Below are 21563 nucleotides of genomic sequence, written 5' to 3'. Positions count from 1 at the left end.
AGGAGGGAGGAACTGCGTTTCTATGCCCTGTACTGCACAAAGTGTGACTCTGTCCTTAATTCTTTGTCACCATCAGCACAAAAGTACCGTGATCCTCTCTCTGCAGTCACAGGAGGTGTGGGGAATGAATGCCCATTCAGGTTTAAGATCAGCTTATATGGTGTGTGATCCTTCCCAGTGCTGGAGGCAGAGGAATCCTGACAACAGCAGAGTCAAAAGGAGCCCAGACAAATGTCAGCATTCATACAATTTAACAAAGCTCCCTACTTGTTTTTACAAAAAAAAAAAAAAAAAAAAGAAAAAAAAAAAAAAGAAAAAAGAGAAAAAGCCCCGAAAGGTTTTAAACAAAAGGAAATGTCCTTCATTCAACACTGGTAAAAATCTTTCAACGCTGTCAAAGCGACTTCAAAGCTTCTCCACATCTGCCTGCTCCAGCCAAGCACTGCTGCCTGTCCTCAGGCCTTTGTGATGTACCCTTCTCTGATCAGGAAGTCATAGATTTTCCTGGTTTTGTTCACATCAATCTTGATGAGGGCTCGAGCCTGCGCCAGTCTCAGGCCTCCCTGTTTGTTGCACTCGTTCACTAAAGCAGCTTTATATTCCAAATAGGCTCCAGGGACCAGCCTCACCATCTGACAGAGCTGCAAGACAAAAGGTGAAGTTAATAAACACCAACACTTGTCATGTTCTTCCGTTCCCAGAGCCCTGCTGGGGGAGGAACACGGGGAATATTTTTCCTGAGAAAACACTCCCAGTGTTTTTTTGCACACTGGGGAACGCCATGAGGAGCTGTTTGGATCCACAGGTAGGCAGGGGAGGAGCCTCTGCTGCATTCGGAAACACTCCTGGTGGAAAAATCAAGGAGGAGGAATGGAAGCGAGCCCTGGGCTCGCAGGAGCACAGCTCTCAGTGTGTCCTGTGTGGGCGTTGCTCCTTCCAAAGCCCGGGGAGCACACATGCCACACTTGGAACAGCAACTGGGCTGGCTGGCCAGCAGCCAGGGAGGGCATCTGGCTGCTAATCCCCTGCAGACTCAGGCTCTAATACCTGCTCCAAAAGCAGCTCTGCTGGCCCCCTCCAGAAGCCTGGCGTGTGCAGGGAAGGCATTCTGTGGTTGGGAGTTTGGTAAGGAATGGCTCTGCACAGCCCCTGAGCCCTTTGGCTGCACAGCTCCTGCTCAGCTCCCAAATTCCAGCTGCCTTCCAGGAGCTGCTCCCGCTGGAGAAACTGTCTGTCTCCTCCCTTGAATAAGGAAATGCTTCATGCTCATTCCTCACGGATAGGAAATTGCAGAATTCCTCAGACCTCAGACTTTCTGTCTCAGCTGACCAGGAAATCAGATTCCACACACACACGGAGGCACACACACTGATGCCCTGCCACCATCATTCCCGTGCTGAATGGAGCCACAAATGCCAATTCCACATGGAGCTGTGAGCTGATTCCCAATGCTGCCAGCTCCAGCCAAGGGAAACACACACACAGGGGAGGCTGAGAGACAGCTGTGCTTCACAGGCACTGCAAACCTGCTTGGGGCAGCCTAAGGACACCTTAGGGCTTCTATTAAAAATAACAATCTCTTATTTCGATAGTTTTTCACTGAGTTAGAGGACAGGGCTGCACTGGGCTGAAAAACAACCAGTGTTCATTAAGAAAATTAACCCTTCTGCTGAGGCCAGCCTCACAGTGCAGGCAGGGAGATGGATGTTGTAACAGCACCAAGCTACAGCCTGGTGCTCTGCTCCTTTCTTGGCTAAATAAGCCGGTCTGTGCTGTATGTGTGGCACAGGAAATTAAGAAGCCAACTGGAAAACCTGAATGATTTCTGTGAGAAAGGAAGAGTAGTCAGGGCCTGGAACTGAGGTGATATTCACAGCTCCCCAGACGTGGTGTGGGCAGCCCTGTGCTGTGGAGACACAGTTTAGAGAGATGATCCTTCCACGCTGTCCTCACCTCCTTCTCCTTCTCGTTGAGCTTCTCCGTGCCTGGCAGGCCTGTGAGGTTCAGTGGTGGGGCACTCCGTCTGCCTGTGGAATGACAAAGGAAACGCTGGAGAACTGGAGCCCTTTGGAGGTGGCTGCTCCTGGGGTGTGTTAGGGAAGGCAATTCAACCAGCTTGAGCCAAGTGTTTACAGGCAAGGATCATTTAGGGCTTAGCGTGAAGCTCTGCTGATGCGACAAAAAGGGTTGGTTTTGCAATTTCAAGCCCTGTGAATGTTGCATGAGGCTCGTGAGCTGTTGATTTTTGGGAGGAACTGCAAGGCAAAAGCTTTGTGTCAGACTGGCATTGGGCATGGCTCAGCTGGGCAGAGGCTCTGACAATCCCAGCTCCAGGGAGGGCGTGCCAGGTGTGCTGAAACCTGCACCTTGTAAGGATGCTGAGACTCTTTATTGGTGTGATTAAGCAGCCAATTTCTCTCTGGATTACTGACAACTTCATGAGAGGCAGAGATTTCTTCAAATGCCTTGAAATATGATGCAGGTATTGCAAGGCAGATGCAGTTTGGGGATTTATTTTTTGTCTGTTACGATAAACAGTTCTGAAGGAATATTTATCACAAGGTCATCTGCTATTTCTCATTTTCACTATTGTTTATAACTTTGGTGAACATTACCTGGCACAGCCTAAACTTTCACAGGGGCTGTCTGCTTGCAGGTTTGGCTTTTTTTTCCCTAATAGTATTTTTTTTTTTTTTGGAAACTTGCAGAGCTCAGGACAAAGTTTGGGTTATTTCTTCCCACTGGAAAAAGTCTCCCACTCCTGTGCTGTGGGCTGCATATTTCGCACTGTTAGAGACAGGTCTCTATCCCAGCAGAACTTCCCAAATTTGGCAAAGTGATGAGACCTTGGGAAATGTTTTCCTTGTTTTTTCCCAAGGAGCCTGCCCTGCCCAGGTCCTGCCCCTGGCACTGGGAAGTCTCTCTGCCTCTGGGCATCTGCAGGAACAGAAGGGATCTGGCTGGGTGTGAGGAGCCTGAGCAGAGAGAGCTCAGAGGGACTGGGGAGAAGCTGGAGTGTGAGTCTGTGGGAGGTGTAAAGGAAGTTATTTCTCAGCACTGCTCCCTCTCCCCATGGCATGGGGCGACTGTGCTGGGAGGAGACACGACAGAATCCAGTTTTACTCTTTTATCAACCCAGAAAATACCACACACACACACACACGAGCTACGTTAAAGGAAACACATCAAGGCTGCAAAGTCAAGAGCTTAGAATCTAGAAGAGAAGCATTAATTTGCCCTCTTGTATATTCAGAGTGATGCAGCCTTTAATTAGAGCCACGTGGCAGCTCTTCCCCAGCATCCCGTTCCCTGGGCAGGATGTTTGCTTAATTAGCAACTCTCTGGTATTTTGTTTGGGTTTTCTTCCACATGTGATGCTGCTTGTAAACACTGTGAGCTATCACAGCTCCACAGGAACACAATCCCCTTCGTGGGACACGGGATCCTTGACAAAAAAGGAAGTTCATCCCTCATCCCAGACCTTCAGCTGGAAGACACTGTCCTCCCCTCATGGACTCTGACGCCCTGAGCTCCACTGAGCTGTTTTGTCTCCAAGATATCAGATCTTAGCCATCACCAAATAGGTTTAGAACAGTCTGTGGTGCCCTGACTCACCGCTTGGGATCCTGACCCACATTTCTGAGGCTCCTGGAAGAAATGAGGAAGAACGTACAGAGCCAGTGTCCACCTCTGAGAGGTTTGATTCAAGTGGTATAACAGCATCCCCATAAAAACTGGGGCAGAGCCAAAGCCATTTTCCCTGGCAACATTTAACAACCTTGTAGTAAAACTTTATCCCAGTCTCAGTCACCCCCTGACCTCAACAAATGGGATGGGAATTTATTTAAGTCTTGTTCATGAGGACCTTGACTGACCCCCTGAATCTGTCCTTACTGGGCACTGAAAGAAGATGAGGTCCTCTTGGTGGAAAAAACCCTAATTTGTGCTTACAGACTGTGAAAATTCTCTTGTTTCCTGCCTTGCTAATGTAGCTTTAGGATGGGTTTTGACCTCTAGTCAGAAAAATCTAGAAATTCAGCAAAAAATCCTGCAGGATATGGGAGTGGAATGACTTGCAGATTGATGTAATGTTGACTTAAGCAGCGTTAAATGTGAGGTTTGAGGACTGACACTTTGGCACTCAAGAAAAAGAGCCAGAAAAAGGCTGTCAGAGAGATATTGCTGGGTTGTTAGCAGACATCATCTGACACTTACCTGTAGTTGAAGGAACTGGTACTGTGGGAGTCAGGCCAGAATCGCTGAAAAGAAAGGAAATTTTCAAATTGCCTTCATGTTTTTTTTTTAAGAATAACTGCATATGTTGGCCCTGAAAGCGCTTCTTCCACGACTTGTAATAATTATACAATTCAACTTGCATAACCCAAGCCCTGACTAGGAGTCAACATGATTTATAAATATTTAGTGTTCCCACACTGAAAAATATGTCTGAAACCTGTCTGTTTATGTCTGTTAAAAAACCCAACAGAGAAAGGTGGAGGGGCACACAATTCAAAATCCAGTGGAGACTGAGTGGGGAAATTCCAAACCATCTCCTGCACAGGATGCATTTCCTTTACGTTGCAGCTTGCTCCCTAAATCCGAGTGCTCATGCAGGGTGATGACACATTAATAATGCTGCTACATCTAAAATCATCTGAAATATTTCAGGCGTCAGCTGTGCCCTCATTAATACCCATAAAGGGCTCATTTCCCTCCGTGACTTCCTGAAATATAAAACTGAGGGCTTTGAGTCCCTCCTTTGCCTGCTCTCAACAAGCACTACTGCTGTCACCCACTTCTCTGCCCTTCTCAATTTTACAGGCTGTTCCTGCTTTGATAAATTGGGAATGGGTTTGTTACTAGCAGGCAGGAAAACGTGCTGGCTGCAAACCAAACCACGGGATCCCAGCAAGGTTTGTTTGGCTTTGGAAGGGACCTGGAAACTCATCGCGTCCCTTGAGCGGGGACACCTTCCACTGCAGCAGGCTGCTCCAAACCCTCTCCAAGCTGCCTGTGGGTATTCCCAGGATGGGGCAGGTTCCCTGCACAGCCCAGGGCAGTGCTTACATGTCTGCCTGGCGGCTGAGCCACTGCTGGCAGGCGCTGCTGTCCTGGATGTACTGCAGCACCTCCGAGAGCATCGTGCGCTTCAGCCGCTCCTCGTCCCGGCTCTTCTTCAGGTGGTCGTAGGTCCGGGCACCTGTGGCACACAAACACTCACACAAAAAGGCCACACTGCCTTTCCCCTGCTTCAGGAGATATTGGGGAGTTCTCTACCTCGGGCCCAAGCCCTGCTGTTCTCCCTCGTGATGAGTGTTTGGCACCACGAGGGATTAGGTTCTGCCCTGCAGCCTTCCCCTTGGTCATTTCAGGCCAAAAACAAACAAAAAAGGTTTCCATGATCTAATTCCAGGAGAACACAGGCCATTTCATTGAGGTGGAGGTCTGAGGCCTCTCTCCAAATACCACATGAGTTGACAGGCAGTGAAAGTGTCCCAAGATAAAGCCTTGAGACCACTGTGCCATGACATAAATAGTTTTTAATGAAGCTTTTGCGAAGTGGTGCCCAGAGCAGAGCTGGGTTAGACACTGTGATCTCCAAGCTGATGGCTCAGACCAGCTCTAAACCAGCCCAGCTGGACTGTGCATCATTGCTGAAGCCTTGCTCACTTCCAGAGCCTCTCTGAACTAAGTGTCTTTTTATTCAACACGTCCTGAATGTTGTAAAATCATCCTTCCCTTCCGTGATGGATGGGAATGGGCTGAATAATGCATCAGGTACTTACTGCAGAAATTGGTGATTCCCGCTGCTCTGTATTCCTGGAGTCTCTTTATTTCCCTGCGCAGCTCAAACTCCACTGTTGGACCCCACAAGGTGGCAGGAGGGAAAACCAAAAAAGCAAAAGTGGGTCAGTGGGGTGGACTAGGAATGTGGCTCTTTGTTATTTCCTTGAACGCACAAACCCCAGCCAGGGTGAACCTCCCTCCACAAGATCTCAATCTCCCTGTGTCCTCACGCTCCTTGGTCACAGATTTCAGCTGGTTTCCAGCATTTGTGTGCTCAGAAAAGGCATTTTCTTTTCATGCTTTCACAGCCCCTTTGCCATACCCTAGACAAGGCAAGTAACAATAATGTGGGGTTTCTAGAAGACATTTCAATAGATTTGAGGAACTACTCCAGCCAGGCTCCTTACACATCAAATATTCTCTTGGAACTATCATTTTCCAAGCTGGACCTTCCAAAATTTTTCCTCGCAGACAATTTTTTTCCTGCAGTCAGTAGGATGAAATCATGAAATGTTTCTTTTGCTCAGAGATGTTTCCTGTCTGGTGCTTTCATCAGCTGCCTTCCAGCACTGCTCAGTTTTACAGGGAGCAGGTTTCCTTGTGAATTTATTTCCTGCTGCTGCTCAGGAGACTTATGTAGTGCCTGTACCTGACTGTCAGGTTCACCTGAGGACCTGCAGCCACTACAACAACAAAACCAGGTCCCAGGAGCAGCACTCTCAGGTAGGACTCGTGATTCTGCAGGGTCATGCTCTTGGTATTTCACTCAGGGTGTCCCAAAAACAGGGGCACAACTGCGTAAATGCTTTGTTCTTTCTAATGAGCAACAGCTCTCCCAGCTGAAGTCACAGAATGAAGCAGGATGTGGTGACTCGGACTGGAATCTGCCTAAATGCAGGCTATGGGATGATTCAAGGGATGGAACAATGCCTCTCCCCTAAGGTAAGGACATAATGACCACTGCACTGTGTAATTATGTGACATTTAAGAGTTTAACCTGTGTCTTTCAAAGAATTCAGTTTGCTGCCAGCTCCCAATCTCTCCACACAGATGTGATATAGGGATTTTATTCTTCCCCCAGTACAGAGGCCCAGTAAATAAACAGTGGTCTTTAGATAAAAAAATTATTACCTCTAACACGTGACCAGAATGTTCAGTCAGCTGCGAACTCAAACCAAGAGCTCGGACACAGTTTAGCGGAAAAAAAGCCACTCTGCTGCTCCTCCAACGTATCAAACCACAAATGGATTTGTTTTCCTGAGGTAGCTGGATGGGGGAGGAGGAAAAAAACCACCTCCTGCCCTCCAGGAGAGGGATGTATTTGGGAAAGGGATGATGCAAGCCCTGTCCCTGTGTGTGTGTGTGCAGAGCACCAGACTCACGCGCGTGGCTCTCGATGAACTTGTCGTGCTCCACTGGCCCCAGGATCCGGGCAAACCTCCTCATGGTCTCATACAGCTCCTGCACCTCCTTGGGGTAACGCCTTTCCAGAACTACAGGGGGGAAAATGCCACTTATTTCCATTCCTGCTGCCGGGAGAAAACACTTCTGTGGGGGCTGAGCTCAGCACCGGCCTCGGGGTTGCCTAAAAATCCACTTTTTGGTGTCACAGCTACAAATTGCTGAGTGAGAGGCAACAGATGCTGCAGCCCTTAAAATCCTTAAGGCATAAAGGGTGATATTTAAATGTTATTTGGTCACAAGAATGAGGTGCATTTAAAGGCCTGGGTTTCACCTTCTCCCTTTTTTTCCCCACTCAGCAGAGCTCCAAATGCTTCTGGAGAGCAAATTGGAGGCCATAACTAAAACACTGAGCTGGGAGTAGTTTGAATGAGACAGCTGGAAACAGCTGGGGCAGGAAATCTGCTGGAATTTAGAACGTCTGAATATGTTCCAGTATGAACAAACCACACTGGTGACCTGGGAATGGTGAATGTGTGAAGTTTTGCCACTTTGAAGTGAAGCAGTTACACCTGATACTCACTCTGAAATTTTCTGAGGTTGATCAGGCCATGATCTCTTATAATCCTGCAAATGAAAGAAAATTATATTAATAAAGGCCATTACACCTGCATTGCCTCACAAACACAAAGGCTTCAGAAGAAACTTTGATTTAGACCATCAGAGGGGTCTAAAACTAAACATGAATGAAATTTCCATAAGCCCTGGGCTGGCTGGAATGGAAACATGATGCAGTGTGTCTTTAATCAGGGTCAATTTTGGACAGTGGTGTGCATTAGCCCTGAGCACAAAGGCAGCTGCAATCACTTTAAAGGTTTAAAATTGCTTCTTTAGGCACAGATTTCACATCTACAGCATCTTATAACTTGTCCTCCCAAAATCAGAGCTAATGAATGTGTCATGAACATGATTTCCAGCTTCAGAGAGAGGGACAAACATCCCTCTGCTAAAGCCCAGGGTAGAGCTGGGCTGTAAATGCCACCACTGGGAACAAGAGAAAAAACATTTTTCCACGGCAGTTTTAAAGAGATGATGGAGGAAACTCTGGGTTTGAACTGCTCTTGACAGGATCAGGGGAAGGAGCAGAGGGAAAAGCAGGTGCCTGAAAAATCCCTTTGTCACCAGTGTGAGCAGTGCCACGTGCTCATTGCTCTGTGGTGACTCCACTCTGGCAAATGACACACCACAGAGTTGGGCTGTCAAGGTCAGGACAGAACTTGCTTTATAAAATCCATTACATTTCCTTTGCTGTGCACAAAACCCGTGCAGAGTCACCTTTCTGAGAGTGACATCAGCACTTCTGTGTCATTTTCCAGCTTTTTGTCCCATTCTCCTGTTGAAACTTCACAAACCCCGACACTGATGTGAGCACAGGAGTTATGAAGAGCCCTGCAGCACTTTCCTTTAGCATGACAAGATGGATCATCATGGAAATCACACCACATAAATACTTTTTATAAAGAATTATAAAGAACCAGGTCAAATCCTTCCTGTCACTCAGCAGAACTGGGTAGTTTTATGAGAAGGACTGGAGCAGCCTCACTTCAAATCACTAATTCTTCCAGAAGAGAGTAATCCAGCAAGATAGAATATTAAATATTGAACAAAGTATTTCAAAGTTATAATAAAACTTCATTTAATTAATAGATTGAGTCATTCTAGAATGCTGTCAAATGAGCTGAATAAATTATTCAAGCCCACGTCAGCAATAGGGTTATCTTCAGGGTGGAAAACTAACTTAGGGACCACCAGGAATTAAAAATAATAATGCCAATATTTCTGGGGGAAAAGTGGGGGTCCAGCAATCAGTCACAGTCTGGCAGGAATTTTTTTTTTTTCCTCCTTAAGTAGGAAATTAATGATGTGTAATCCCTCAGCATTGCACAAGGAAGGAAAAAACACAGTCACTGCTTCAAAACTCACTTTTTCCGTCTCTGCCTTTCCTTTAACCTGGAATGATAGATATCTACAACTGCAATCTTCAGAGCTGCAAAACACAAAGATGAAAGAATTCATAAGCAATCACTGCAGGAGGTTGAATTTCAAGCTTTTATGTTCACATTAGGCTGAAATGGTCACTGCTTTGCTGGTTTAAAAATCCCGAGGCAATTTTCCGGTGGCATCAACTCATTAGAGACAAACCTCAAGTCCTGGTTACCTGGGGAAGGTTTCTTTTGCTTGCTCCTGCCAAATTCATCTCTGTAAACACACTCATGTCAACATGAACATGGGCAGATCCTGAGAACTCCCCTCCTCTTCCTTCTTGGACTGTTTTTTTTGCTACCAGCACTTACTTGTTCCTTCATACATGAAATTGCCAAGTATTCCCTCTCCTGAAAAAAGATTTAAGGATCTGAGGTGTCATCTTTGGGCAAAGGGCTTCTTTGCCCAGAACAAGGAACTCCAAAAAGCAGACACAGCTCTGAACTGTGAGCACTCAAAAGTAGCCTTTGCTACAGTTGTTAAAAACATCTGGAAAAGTCCAGCTTGTTAACTTCCAGGCTTAATCTGTCTGCCAGGAGAACAAAGAATAGTTCAGGACAATGTGAAGAAGCCCAGGAAAAAGCCATGCTCATTAGAAATCACATCCTTCCCAAAATCAAACCTGCCTGAGCCACTCACAGGAGCCTGCAGCTCCTTTTTCCTGCAGCCATTAGCTTAATGAACTTTATTTTGGGGTAAATTCTGGAAAGACAAGATAAAGAGACACCTATCACCTTCCCTTCCCTCGCTCTGTTAGATAACATACAAATTCTGGGGCATGGAATGAGTGTAGAGGTGGCTGATTTTTAGTGGGTTTTTTAACTTTAATAATTTCCAGGAGCTCTCAGAAGGAAGAGGCTCAAGGCTGGGCAGTGCTTTAGAGGCTGTGACACAACAACCAGATTTTGGAAAAAGGGGACCTAGGGTGGCCCAAAGGGGACAGAATCCAGGATCCATTTCTCTCTGTAATCCACAGAAAAGAGCAAAACTGATGGTGACAGTTTATTGATCGTTGCTCTCAGATTAATAATTAATAATGCAATTAAGAAGTGTGGCTATGTGTCTATTTTCAATGTGTATGTGGGTGTAAACACCAGGAAGCCCCCAGCCTCTGGGAAATTCATCCCTGCATCCCTCTGGGTAATCAAATTTCATACAAACAGGGACAGCTGAAGCCCAGAGCCTGTGGGGATTTGCTCAGGAGCTTGATCCCAAGGAAAAAAAACCAAAAACCTTCAGCTTATCCCAAACTGATCTGACATTAATCTAAGAGTAAAGGATTCTGTATGAGATAGGAGAGGTGCTACAATATTCCTACTTATTTTTCCAAATTTCTTGCATTTTCCAGCATCGTCGTGTGTTTTCACAGGGAGAGATTCCAGTTTCCTAATTGAAGAACAAGCAGAGAGAGCAAATTCTCCTTTGTGCTCAAATGTGGGGATGAGAAATTGGGAATGCAGCAAGTTAAACGTGAATGAAATCCATTAGGAAGGGCTGGAATTGGTGCCAATTTATGGAAAATATTTTTGTAGTTTTGAAACCCTCTGCGAGCTCAGCCAACTTGTTATTTTCTGGGGTTTGTGTGGGCAGAACTTAATAAGTACATGCAGAAACTGCACTGGAGAACCTCTATAAATATCACAAGTAATTATGCACCTCTAACCATGGAGTTTTGATGCTTTCACCTGAGTGCACAATATTCTAAAGAAATGATGATCAGCTGGGGAGGGGAAGGAACAAATGAAGGGAAAAAAAAAAAAAAGGAGCTTCTGCTTGCAGTGAAATTAGTCTTTGCTGCCACATGGCCTTTTGGAGGGGCTTTTGTTTTTAATAGCCATATTCACCCAGGCCCAGGCGATTACCAAATGTGGAATGCATGAATAACTCTGACTACTACACTGCTACACACTGCATGGAAATGAGACAGGAGATGCTGGGGGAATGAGAATGATCTGCCTGTGCTTTTCCCCCCTGGATCCTGGAGGGGAGGCACTTGTTTGTGCTGGAAATGAGAGATAATTCCAGCTGACACCGTGCTCAGTGTCCACCCTGGGCTCTGATAAAAGCTCTCTGCAGTGCTCTGAAGGTCCCACTGATAGGCAGCAATTCAAGGCTCCTTCCTCCATTCCAAAAAACCAAACCCCAAATATTTTGGTTTCTCCGGAGTGTGTCCAAAACAAGTCTCCTTTGCTTTTCATTCCTCCTCAGCCTCACTTGGTGTGCAGGAAACTTTGTTGAGGGTTAATCAGTGAGAGCTTTGTTCCAGGGGAGAGAACCTGCCCTGGCAGGGATAACGGGAAAAATGCAAACTAATCCCAGGAAACAGCCTGTGGGACCAGTGTGTGCTGGGCTGGGGACAAGCTGAAGGGCTGCAGTCCAAATTCACCCACCCTGGAGCAAAGCAGGACCCTTGGCAAACAGTTGTGTGCCTCTGGAGCATGGCAGCACCTTCCCCAGCAGAACAAACACCATCTTCTGTCAGGAAGGACACTGAACTGCCTCGCAGCTTAAAATCAAATTTCCCTGCCAGTTGCAGCCTATTTCCACTCACTTCTAAATCTGTGGTTTCAGCAATTACTTTGCAGTGTTAGAAGTGAAAAATCATTTACATGAGAAGGGGGGGGGAAGCTGGGAAAAAAGATAAATTACCAACGTTCTAATTCAGCCTGATGAAAACTTGTAGTTCATGAAATATTCAAGCACTGTGGGCTGAATTAGGGTTGTAACTGGTTGGTGCTTTTTGATCTGTCCATTATGTTTTTTGTGTAACTGCAATAAATATTTGCATGCCCTCACTGTACTGCCAGCACTGAACAAAAGAGAACAATTCCAGAATTTAATTGAAATATGAGAGATTTCATGCAATTTTTTGCCATCTCACTAATACCAAGAAGTGACTGAGTGATGTCTGTGACCCCCTGTGAGGTGGGGAGAGCAGGTACAGCTTCTGTGCTCTTCCCAAAAGCTGCCTGGGAGCCTTCCCACCTTGTATGAAACAGCATTTTCTTGTGGGGATACCTGGAACTCATTTAGAGTGACACAGGGAAAATCTGACAGGTAAAAAAATATATATATTTATAGATTTATCTCATGTATCATATAAAAGACACACTACATCAGAAAAGAGAGGTCAAGCAGCTCAGATCTAGAACTTCTTAAAAATGTATTTTTACAAAATACTACAAAAAGCATTGTGGGAGAAAAGGGAACAAGGGGAAAATCCACCCCAATGGAAGCACAAATATTCCTGTGGGATGTGCAGCACTGAGCAGTGACTGGTGCACCAAGAGAACCACAGAAACTGTAACTGGCTGGGCTATTCCTACTTATTCCTACTTTCACTGGCCCAGCCTGAGTGACCTGCAGAAAACCCAATAGCAAAGTGGGTTTCAAAAATTCATCTTGAACCCAGTGAGGTTTAATGAGTGGCAGGAAAACAAACTGAGGGTTTTCCTCCTAACCTGAGCTTTGAGGCTCCACTTGGGTTCCTCTGGGCTATAAAATGTGTTTAAACGTGTCACATTCTCACCTTTACAGGTTGCCTCACAGCCCCTCTGCCCATCAGCTACAAAACACAAAAGCTCCTCAAACCCCCCCAGCTCTCAGGAGCCACATGTTGAGCCATTTCCTGCCCCGTGGCCTCCTACATTTGGCTTGCAAAATTCTCCCAGGCAAAGTGGGCAGCTGAGCCCTTGAAAAGTGCAGGACAGGGAGGAGGTGGCTCCTTCCTTTTCTTGTATTAAATCGCAGAAATGAAAGATCTCGTTCCAAATTCTTTTAGAAAAGCATTCCTTCTCTCCCCAAGATGCCTCATGTGAGAGGGGAAAAAGCTGGCTGCACCCTGGGACTTCATTTTTGTGAGGTTTTCCTCTCTCACGTGGGCAGATCTGGGACAGCTGTGGGAAGGCAGATGCCAGAGTTCCTGGGCTCAGAGATCCAAAATGCAGCTGGTCACGCTCCACAAACCTCTGCCAAGCACTTTGCACACAGCAAATGCCCTGACATCTCTCCCCAAACACTGAAGGCCACTGAAGGATGGAGCAGAGAACACCCAATGAAATTATCAGGCAAAGAAACATTGGACAGACGGAGGGGGGAAGTATTTTTTCACACGACAGGTAATTGAATTGTGAACTCCTAACTCGATTGTGGAAGTCCCTGGTGCAGGATGTGCAGGAGCAGATCCAGCTCCAGCAGGAGTTAGCAGAGCTCCTGGAGGGTGGCACCTGGCAGGAGAGACCTCAAATGGCTGAGCTGTGCCTGGGAGGAAGGCAGGGGAAGGGGAGTGCTGGACTGAACACGAACCTATCAGTTAACGTGCAGAAATAAGAGATTATTTGGGTTATTTGGCTTTCTCAGTTCACCAGGACCCAGAACAGGATGGCAGAGCAGAGAGCCGGCACAAGGAACTCCTGCCATGTCCCCCTGGCAATAAATGCTGAAAGGGGAGAGGCAGACATATGACTCTCAGAACCTTCCCTGAGCCAGGGCACTTTGCATTCCTAAAGCTCCTGTGTACACTGCTCAACCTCAAACTGCTGCTTCCAACTTTGCCCAGACTGTCTGTACGTAACAGGATTTGTCTGTCTCCAAGGGATGCAAAGGCTTTAGCTCAGAACTGCCTGACACAGATGGCAGAATTCTGAGGCATAAACACAGGACTTTTAAACCCTGGGTGTACTTACAAACGTGGGGAAAAAGCAGGATCTTTTCCTCCCCGCGGATTAAAATGTCACTTTGGTAATTCCTGTTATTTCATGTCATTAAGGCAGCCATGTTCACAGGAACTCAGAGCAGGAGCTGGGCTTGTACAATCATTTTGACAATAAAAAGGAAGTTGTCACACACAGCTGATGCTACTCTAACTCAGGGCATGCTGAACATATAAAAAAAAAATCACACAGCTTCAGGTCCAACACTTTTAATGTGTTTCACATAAACTGCACACCTCCCTGCTGCCTGCATTAATACCTACACTGACAGATTCAGTGCATTAAAAACCCAAACAGTAAACCCCATACATTAAAAAGAGTATGTTTCCTTTTGAAGTGTGTGGAGACAGAGACCCAATGGAAAGCTGCACAGGCATCTGAAACAGTTTTCAGACTGGGTACAAAAACATGGCACTTACCATGCAAAATGTCTGAATCATCTTCTACAAAATCAATATCTCTCAAATCCCACTCAGCATAGTTGTCAAACTCCTGTTCAGGGGTGATTAATACATTGTCACTAAGGAGCACTCAAATATTGGCCTCAGGTTTGAGAACATGCAGGGAACAGAGATATTTACTCAGACTCAGGGCATGAGGTTCAATCCTAGAGCAACAAGGGAAGCTTTACCTGGGGAAAACGTGTGTGGTGGCTGCAGCTGGAGCAGGGTGTCGTGACAGGGCAGTGGGAATTAGGCAGGTCATGACTCCTGACTGGGATGGGAATCAGCCACAGAATGTCCTGAGCTGGGAGGGACTCACAAGGATCATCAAGTCCAGCCCCTGGCTTGGCTCAGGACACCCCCAAGAGAGCCTTGGGTGGGATTTTGGGGTGCTGAGTTTGCTCAGAGGTATAAAAACAAGCCCCTGTATGGCTGAACTCCTTCCTCCACGGCCAGGAGCAGGAACTGGGGCTGATCCTCTGGCAATTCCCAGTGCCCCCGATGGACAGATGGACAGACGGACATCTGGTGGCAGCAGCACATCCTGCAGCCTCTGCTGCCTCCCCCGGCTCTGCAGGCCACCAGCGCCACCTCTGGCATCAAAGCCTTCATTAACCCCGAGCTTTAATCACGGGATTGACATAATCCAGAGGTTTAATCTCAATTTGGAAGGCATCCGTAAGGCTCAGAGTCCAACTCCCTGCTCCTCGTGGGGATAACCTTCAATGAAACCACAGGACCAAGAGCATCCTTCACTCCTGTGCCCTCCTGGGATGGTTTTTAAATGAAGAGCAAAGACAGGCAGGGGCAAAACAGGGCTGAGCTTGCACCCAGCAGCGAATTTAAAATAATTTTTAAATTATTAGGAGAGTAATTCTTACCTCAACGAAGTCAGCTCTGGCTGGCATGTACCCAGCCATGTCTCTGGAGAGCAAGGAGTCAAAGGTGGGCCGTGGGGGATCATCAGCAGCTGAAAAAACCAGAGATTTTCAGTTGTGGAGTAGGCCTTGAGATGGTTTTTTGAGGATCTGTAAATAAGTGTTTGTTTTGCAGGAAAAGTGGGAATAATTAGTTGAAGAAAAATACCCTGGTTGGGCTTTTATTCGGTGTTACAGTCAGAAAAGACAAGAGTTCATCCAGAGAAAAACGCAGCAATCTGAGATCTCCGTAGTATTCTCAGGAGTCAAACACAAATTCAAGGTAATAAACAGGTAATAAAATGTAAACTTTACATTTTGGAGCTAAGCATCCCCCTCTAAACCTCTGCAGCTCCCTGGGGCACAGCGTGCTCAGCTTCTTTCAGTTAATAGCAACAGGAGTGTTAAATCTGCCTTCTTCTGGGGGCCATTGGCAGAGCTGCAATTAAAGGCAGAGAACTCCCAGTTTTTACAGCCCTTCCCAGCTGAGGAGCTCGGGGTTTTACAGACAATAACAGTCTGAGGCTCACAATGCACTTGTGCAGGAGCCGAGCGTTGTGTGTCCCAGGGCACAGATAAAACAGGCTGAGGCACAGAGAGTTTGTCTTGGCCCAGGGCACATAAAAATACCAATAACAGCCAGGGACAGAACCCAAATTGCCCAGTTCCTACTGTTTAGCTCTAAGCACTTCAGTGGGAAATGCAAACCTCCAGCCAGCCAGCAAGAGGCTCACCCAGAGAGGCTGGGGAGCTCTGGAATGAACAGCTGCCAGACCGGGGGAATGCTAAAGATGGGAAATGCGAGGAAAACTGAGAATTTGTGAACTTGCTGCAGAGTGTTTTAACAGGCAGTTTTCAAGAGAGAGGTGTGAAATCAGCAGAGTTGAAAGCAGTGATTTTATGGCAAATTAAATCAGCAGTTAGGCCTGGGACACGGTGTGTACACAGTAATGTGCACGTGATCAGAGGAAATGTTTGAAGGCAGGAGAGTTCTGCCTTTTCAGTTCTCTTTGCTGTGCTGGACAGGGTGAGAACCACACTGGTATTTATCCTGAGGGACACAGGTGAAGGAGCTTTGGGGTGGATTGTAATCCAATGGATAAAACACCCAGCTTTCTGCTGGGGTGGTTCCTGAGTGTTCTGGCTGTGGAGGAATTGATGCTTTTGAGACTCTGACGTTGGGGTCAGAATTTGCTGTGTCCTGCCTTTTCCTGCAGCCAGGAATTAACCCAATGAGAGAAGAGAATGCTGACATTCTCCAAGGCAGTTACCAGAAGAGGTTATCCCTTTGGGAATGACAGCAAACAGGATCTGTGGTGCCTGTCCTTCCCAGAGCTGCTGATGCCAGGGAGTGCAGGGCAGGGATACTCACAGTGGAAGGGAATGGCTGTCTCGTGGTGCTGAGCCTCCTCTGCCTGCTTCAGGTTCAGCAGGGTGGAGGCAAACAGGGGGTTGTTGATGAAGTGTTTCATGTAGTGCTTCTCACACTCCTCCTTGGATTTGGTGCACATCTGGTTGGCCACGTCCTGCCTGGAGTGGGGAGAGGCTTGGGGTCAACAACGCAGAAATGTTGGGGTTTTTTTTAAATTTGTCCAGTGGGAAAAAGATAATTTTGGACAAGAGATTGGTTGTGTGCAGAGGGCTGGCCTGTGATGGTGTCTGAACTCACACTCTCAACACCAACACTGACATGGTTTGTGCCAGGGAGCGTTTTTGGGTGTCCATGAACAATGAAATTCACTGTTTCCATATGGGAAACTCTGGCTGATGGAATGTACCACATCTTTAACAGGCTTGAAATTTACTGATGAGCTTTTTACACATTTCACTGACCCCAGGTAATGGGAAACTCTGTGACCAGTTTTTAGTTTTACTTCTGACAGCAATGTGCAACTAAGAACCCTCAGTTCTGCTTCTGTGAATCCTGGGGTTCTGTACTTGTAACACAACTATTTTTAATAAAGGAGAAGACAGAAAACTCATGAAAACAGGATCTGATACTCCAGCCTTCCACTTCAGCTGCTGAATTAGTGTCTCACCCACACCAAAAGTCACTGAACAGTGAATGTGATGAATTCAACAGTGAGATCCAGGAAAAAGAGAGGGAAAACTGCCCATCATTGGCTGAACCACTGAATACTCACCAGTTCCCAAATCCACAGTCCATCACAGCTTCCAGGAGAGACATTTCCTCCTGAGCTGTCCAGTTGGGATCCAGGACAGGGAAGTCAGATGTCTGGAGAAGAGAAAAGCAGAACAAACTGTGATCCTCTGTTCCAACCCACCTCAGAAAGGGCAAAGGAGCTCTGAACCACAGGGTGACACATGAGATAATTCTGGCAGTTTTCAACTTTCACAAACCCTGATTGAATAATTATTGGATTGCTTAGGGATTGGGTCATCAGTCACAGCAAATAACGGTACATGTCGTGCCTCCCAGATGTAATTTCACAATGTTATACCAGGAAACACAGTAAAATTACTCAAGATTTTAAGAAGTACTAATTTTGAGGAAGAAGAACCAAGCCTAGAGAAACAGAAGTCAATGCACCTGGTTAAAGGACAGTAAGTTTAGTGAGCTGCATTGTGCTGTCCAGGCACAACAAAAAGATGCAGCTGTAAATGACTCCACTACTCCATTCTCTTCCAGGCGGGTATTTTTCTTTTTCTTTAATAGTTTTGAACCTCTGAATCAAAGAATTGCATCACTTAACCTTTTGACGTAATATGGGTAAGCAAGGGTCCCTAACACCTGGGAAGTTGTGAGAGGCCAGGATTGAGTAGGTGTTATCCAAAAGGAATAATATTTACCATTATCTCATAAGTGTGATCACTTTGATGCTTCTTGTATTCAAATCCTCGGGTGAAACACTGCAGAACAAAAGATCAGAACTGTGTTACTTTTGCCCTGAAAAGTGGTCCCCTTTTTTGACTTCCATTCTCTGCCCATGTCTTCACCCTGCAAACCCCCTTTGCCATTTCCCTGAGCAAAGGAGTGTGCTGATCCGTGTTTGGAGAGAGCAGTAACTGTCCTGGGCTGTAGTTTAGGATGTATTCTATCACCATCTTCAGTTCATGGCCCATCAATGCCTCGTGCATGACTCACAGATAACTGCCTTTGGGGGTTATCTCTCTTTAATGGGCCATCAAGGACCTAATTAATATATGACTCATCATCCCAGTGTGAGATGCTCCGCCCAGGGGGAGGAGCCAAGCATTCTCACCTGGATATAAGCTGGGATTTGGGACAGTACAAGGGATTCCCAGAAGACCAGAGTTATCAAGACCTTTCTACAGGATCACAGCTTCAGGAAGACCACTTCACCTGGACTGCTTCCATCACCCTGCACAGGTTGTATTCTGACTCTATCAGTGGTCTTTTTTGTATTGTTTTATTTTATTTTATTTTATTTTATTTTATTTTATTTTATTTTATTTCATTTCATTTCATTTCATTTTATTCTCCTTCTCATGAAATTGTATTTCTGACTTGGAGCCTCTCACTCTGGTTTGTTTTCAAACCACAACACTAACTCAGGTGTCCCTGGCCCCAGGCAGGCTTTGGGGGCTGCCCCAGAGGCCTGCTGCTGGCACTCACCTGCAGGCACAGCAGGAAGGGAGGAGGGCCACACTCAGCACACTTCACGTAGGGCTCTGTCAGGTACGAGGAGCAGCCTCGGCACGGGGGCTTATCAAAAGGGTCACCTGGGAAAACAAAAGGGAATCTCCTGGGACACGAGCACAGCAATACTTTGGCAGCCCCTAAATTCACTTGTGCCTAGCTCAGGTTGTTGTGGGTCCCCAGCTCGGGATGTTCTGTGATTCTACGGGTTTTAAATTAATTCAGGTGTGCAATAAATAAATAAGACTATTTATTTAGACTAATAATAAGGTTATAATGGCTTCAGACTCGAAGAGAGCAGGGTTAGATTGGAGTATTGGGAAGAAATCCTTCTCTGGAGGGTGGGCAGGCCCTGGCACAGGGTGCCCAGAGAAGCTGTGGCTGCCCCTGGATCCCTGGCAGTGCCCAAGGCCAGGCTGGATATTGGGGCTTGGAGCAGCCTGGGACAGTGGGAGGTGTCCCTGGCCCTGGCAAAGTGTGTAATTGGATGGGCTTTAAGGTTTCTTCCAACCCAAACCAGTCTGAGATTCTCTGATTTTAATTTTTCCAAGAAAATGGATTCAAACCAGCTCAATTATAAGCAGAGAGAAATAAGACAAAACTCACACTGAATCATTTGTGTGGCCACTAAACCACGCCCCCAGAGTGCCACATTCCGAGATTTTTTTTTGAGCACTTTCAGGGATGGTGACCCCAAAATCCCACTGCTGCAAGAAATCCTTGTCCCATGCAGGTTTTCCAGGACCAGATGTGGGATTTCTCTGATGACACTTACTGCTGAAGGAGGCCAGGCGCTCCATCCCTCCCCCCTGGTGCTGCTCCTTGGAGTAAAAGTGGTCCCAAACTGTGTATCCCAAAGGGAATTCTCTCCCTGCAGCCGCCTCTTCCACAGCCCTCAGGGGTGTGATCCTCCCAGGATGTCTGAGCAGGAAGCAGGAAGGCTGTCAGCAGCCTTCAGACCCCATTCCACACGGATCAGAGGCTGTTCTCTGGGTATGGGGAGAAATAAAACACGGAGATGGGGAGTGATGGGGATGAAATCCCAAAGGGATGGTTTCAGTGGGATTGGGTGTGCTGAGTGGAGAGTTATGAGCAAGTGTTGTGCAAAGTAGTGCTCTGCACCTCCCACAAGCAATCCCCATATCCCAATTCCCACTCCTCCATATCTCAATCCCCACTCTCTATATCACCTCTCCCATATCCCAGTTCCCACTCCTCCATATGCCATATCCCATACCCCAATCCCATATCCTGTATCCCATATCCCAATCCCATACCCCATATCCTATACCTCATATCTTGTATCCCTGTCCCAATCCCATATCCCAATTCATATCCCATACCCCATATCTCATACCCCATACCTCATACCCCATATCCCATACCCCATATCCCAATCCCATATCCCATTCCCAATCCCCTCTCCAGCCCCGGCTGTCCCCTCTCCCCATCACCGCCAGGCGGCGCCACAGCTCGCCCCCGCCCCGCCAGGCCCCGCCCCCTCCAAGCCCCGCCCCCCTGACGCGGCCCCGCCCCCCTGACCCGGCCCGGCCCCGCCCCCGCCGGGCCCCTCCGCGGCCCGCGCGGTTCCGTGAGGATCGCACTCGGCTCCCCGCCGCCCGCGCCCCCCGCCGCCCGATCCCCGCTCTCCGCGCTGCCCCCGGCCCGGCCCGGCCCCGGTGCGGCCCGCTGTGGGCGGCGGGGGGGAGCCGCGGCCGCCGGGGCCGCCTCTCACCTCGCTCGGGGCGGCGGGTCGGGCCCGCGCGCGCCCTGCCGTGCGCACGCGCCGGGGCGGGGCGGGCGCCCCCTGGCGGGCCCGGTGCGCGCAGCAAGGCCCGCCCCGCCCGTCGGGGGCCTGAGGGCACCGGGCCCGGCCGGGGCACGGGAGTGGGCCCGGGGTCTGGGCACGGTCCGGGCCTCACACGGGGGAAGCGGCCCAGGCCGTGCCAGCCGGTGAACAGCCCCCAGAGCGCCTCAGAGCGCCCCGGAGAGCCCCGCGCTCCTTCCCGCCGTCACCGGAGCAGCTTTCCCCCGGCTCCCGACGGCGTTCGGCCTTCGGGGCCGTCCTGCCGGTCTCGGGGTGCCAAAGGGGGGGTTTTCATGGGGAAAGGGCTCTCTGGCCGCCTCCCGTGCCGCTGTGGATGGCCTTGTGGAGCAGGTTCGGCAGGAGCAGCTTTTGGGGGGATTAGGACGGGATATAACCGCAGAGAATTCGGAGTGGTTTGGGAAGGAGCTTTGAGGATCGTCCAGCCCCACGCCCTGCGATGGCAGGAACACCTCCCACTGTCCCAGGGTGCTCCCAGCCCCATCCAGCCTGGCCTTGGACACTGCCAGGGATGTGGGACCTGTGCCAGGGCCTCCCCACCCTCCCAGGGCAGAGTTCCTTCCCGATATTCCATCTAACCCTGCCCTCTTGCAGTCTGAAACCATTCCTCCATCCCTGCTCCTTGTCAGAACTATTCCCCTGTAAGATTAAAAACACTGGCAATTGTTTCCTTTTGCCCAGGCTGCAAGCGCCTGTGAAAAATTATGGGAAAAAATCAAGAATTTGGGAGAGGCAAAGACTGGAATGTCAATGAAATATTTATTGGTTCTACTAACAGGTTTTTCCTGCATCTGGGAATTAGGTCTCTGGGTG

The 21563-nt window shown here is 47.9% G+C and overlaps 1 protein-coding gene across 1 annotated transcript; it reads right to left on the bottom strand.

Moving 5' to 3' along the window:
• Positions 1–234: 234 nt before the first annotated feature.
• Positions 235–20076, bottom strand: TADA2A (transcriptional adaptor 2A). The gene is made up of 15 exons (XM_066333543.1): positions 19701–20076; positions 18902–19008; positions 18115–18174; positions 17448–17539; positions 16676–16833; positions 15268–15356; positions 14363–14435; positions 9172–9235; positions 7772–7815; positions 7170–7280; positions 5787–5858; positions 5068–5200; positions 4216–4259; positions 1954–2027; positions 235–641 (listed from the first exon to the last, which is right to left on the bottom strand). The coding sequence occupies exons 1-15, from the start codon at positions 19723–19725 to the stop codon at positions 456–458; spliced, it is 1332 nt and encodes a 443-aa protein (XP_066189640.1). The 5' UTR covers positions 19726–20076; the 3' UTR covers positions 235–455.
• Between the last annotated feature and the right edge of the window lie 1487 nt (positions 20077–21563).

The sequence above is a fragment of the Sylvia atricapilla genome, chromosome 20 (assembly GCF_009819655.1).
Source record: "Sylvia atricapilla isolate bSylAtr1 chromosome 20, bSylAtr1.pri, whole genome shotgun sequence".
Classification (NCBI taxonomy): Eukaryota; Metazoa; Chordata; class Aves; order Passeriformes; family Sylviidae; genus Sylvia; species Sylvia atricapilla.
This window is presented reverse-complemented; position numbering and strand designations above follow the sequence as displayed.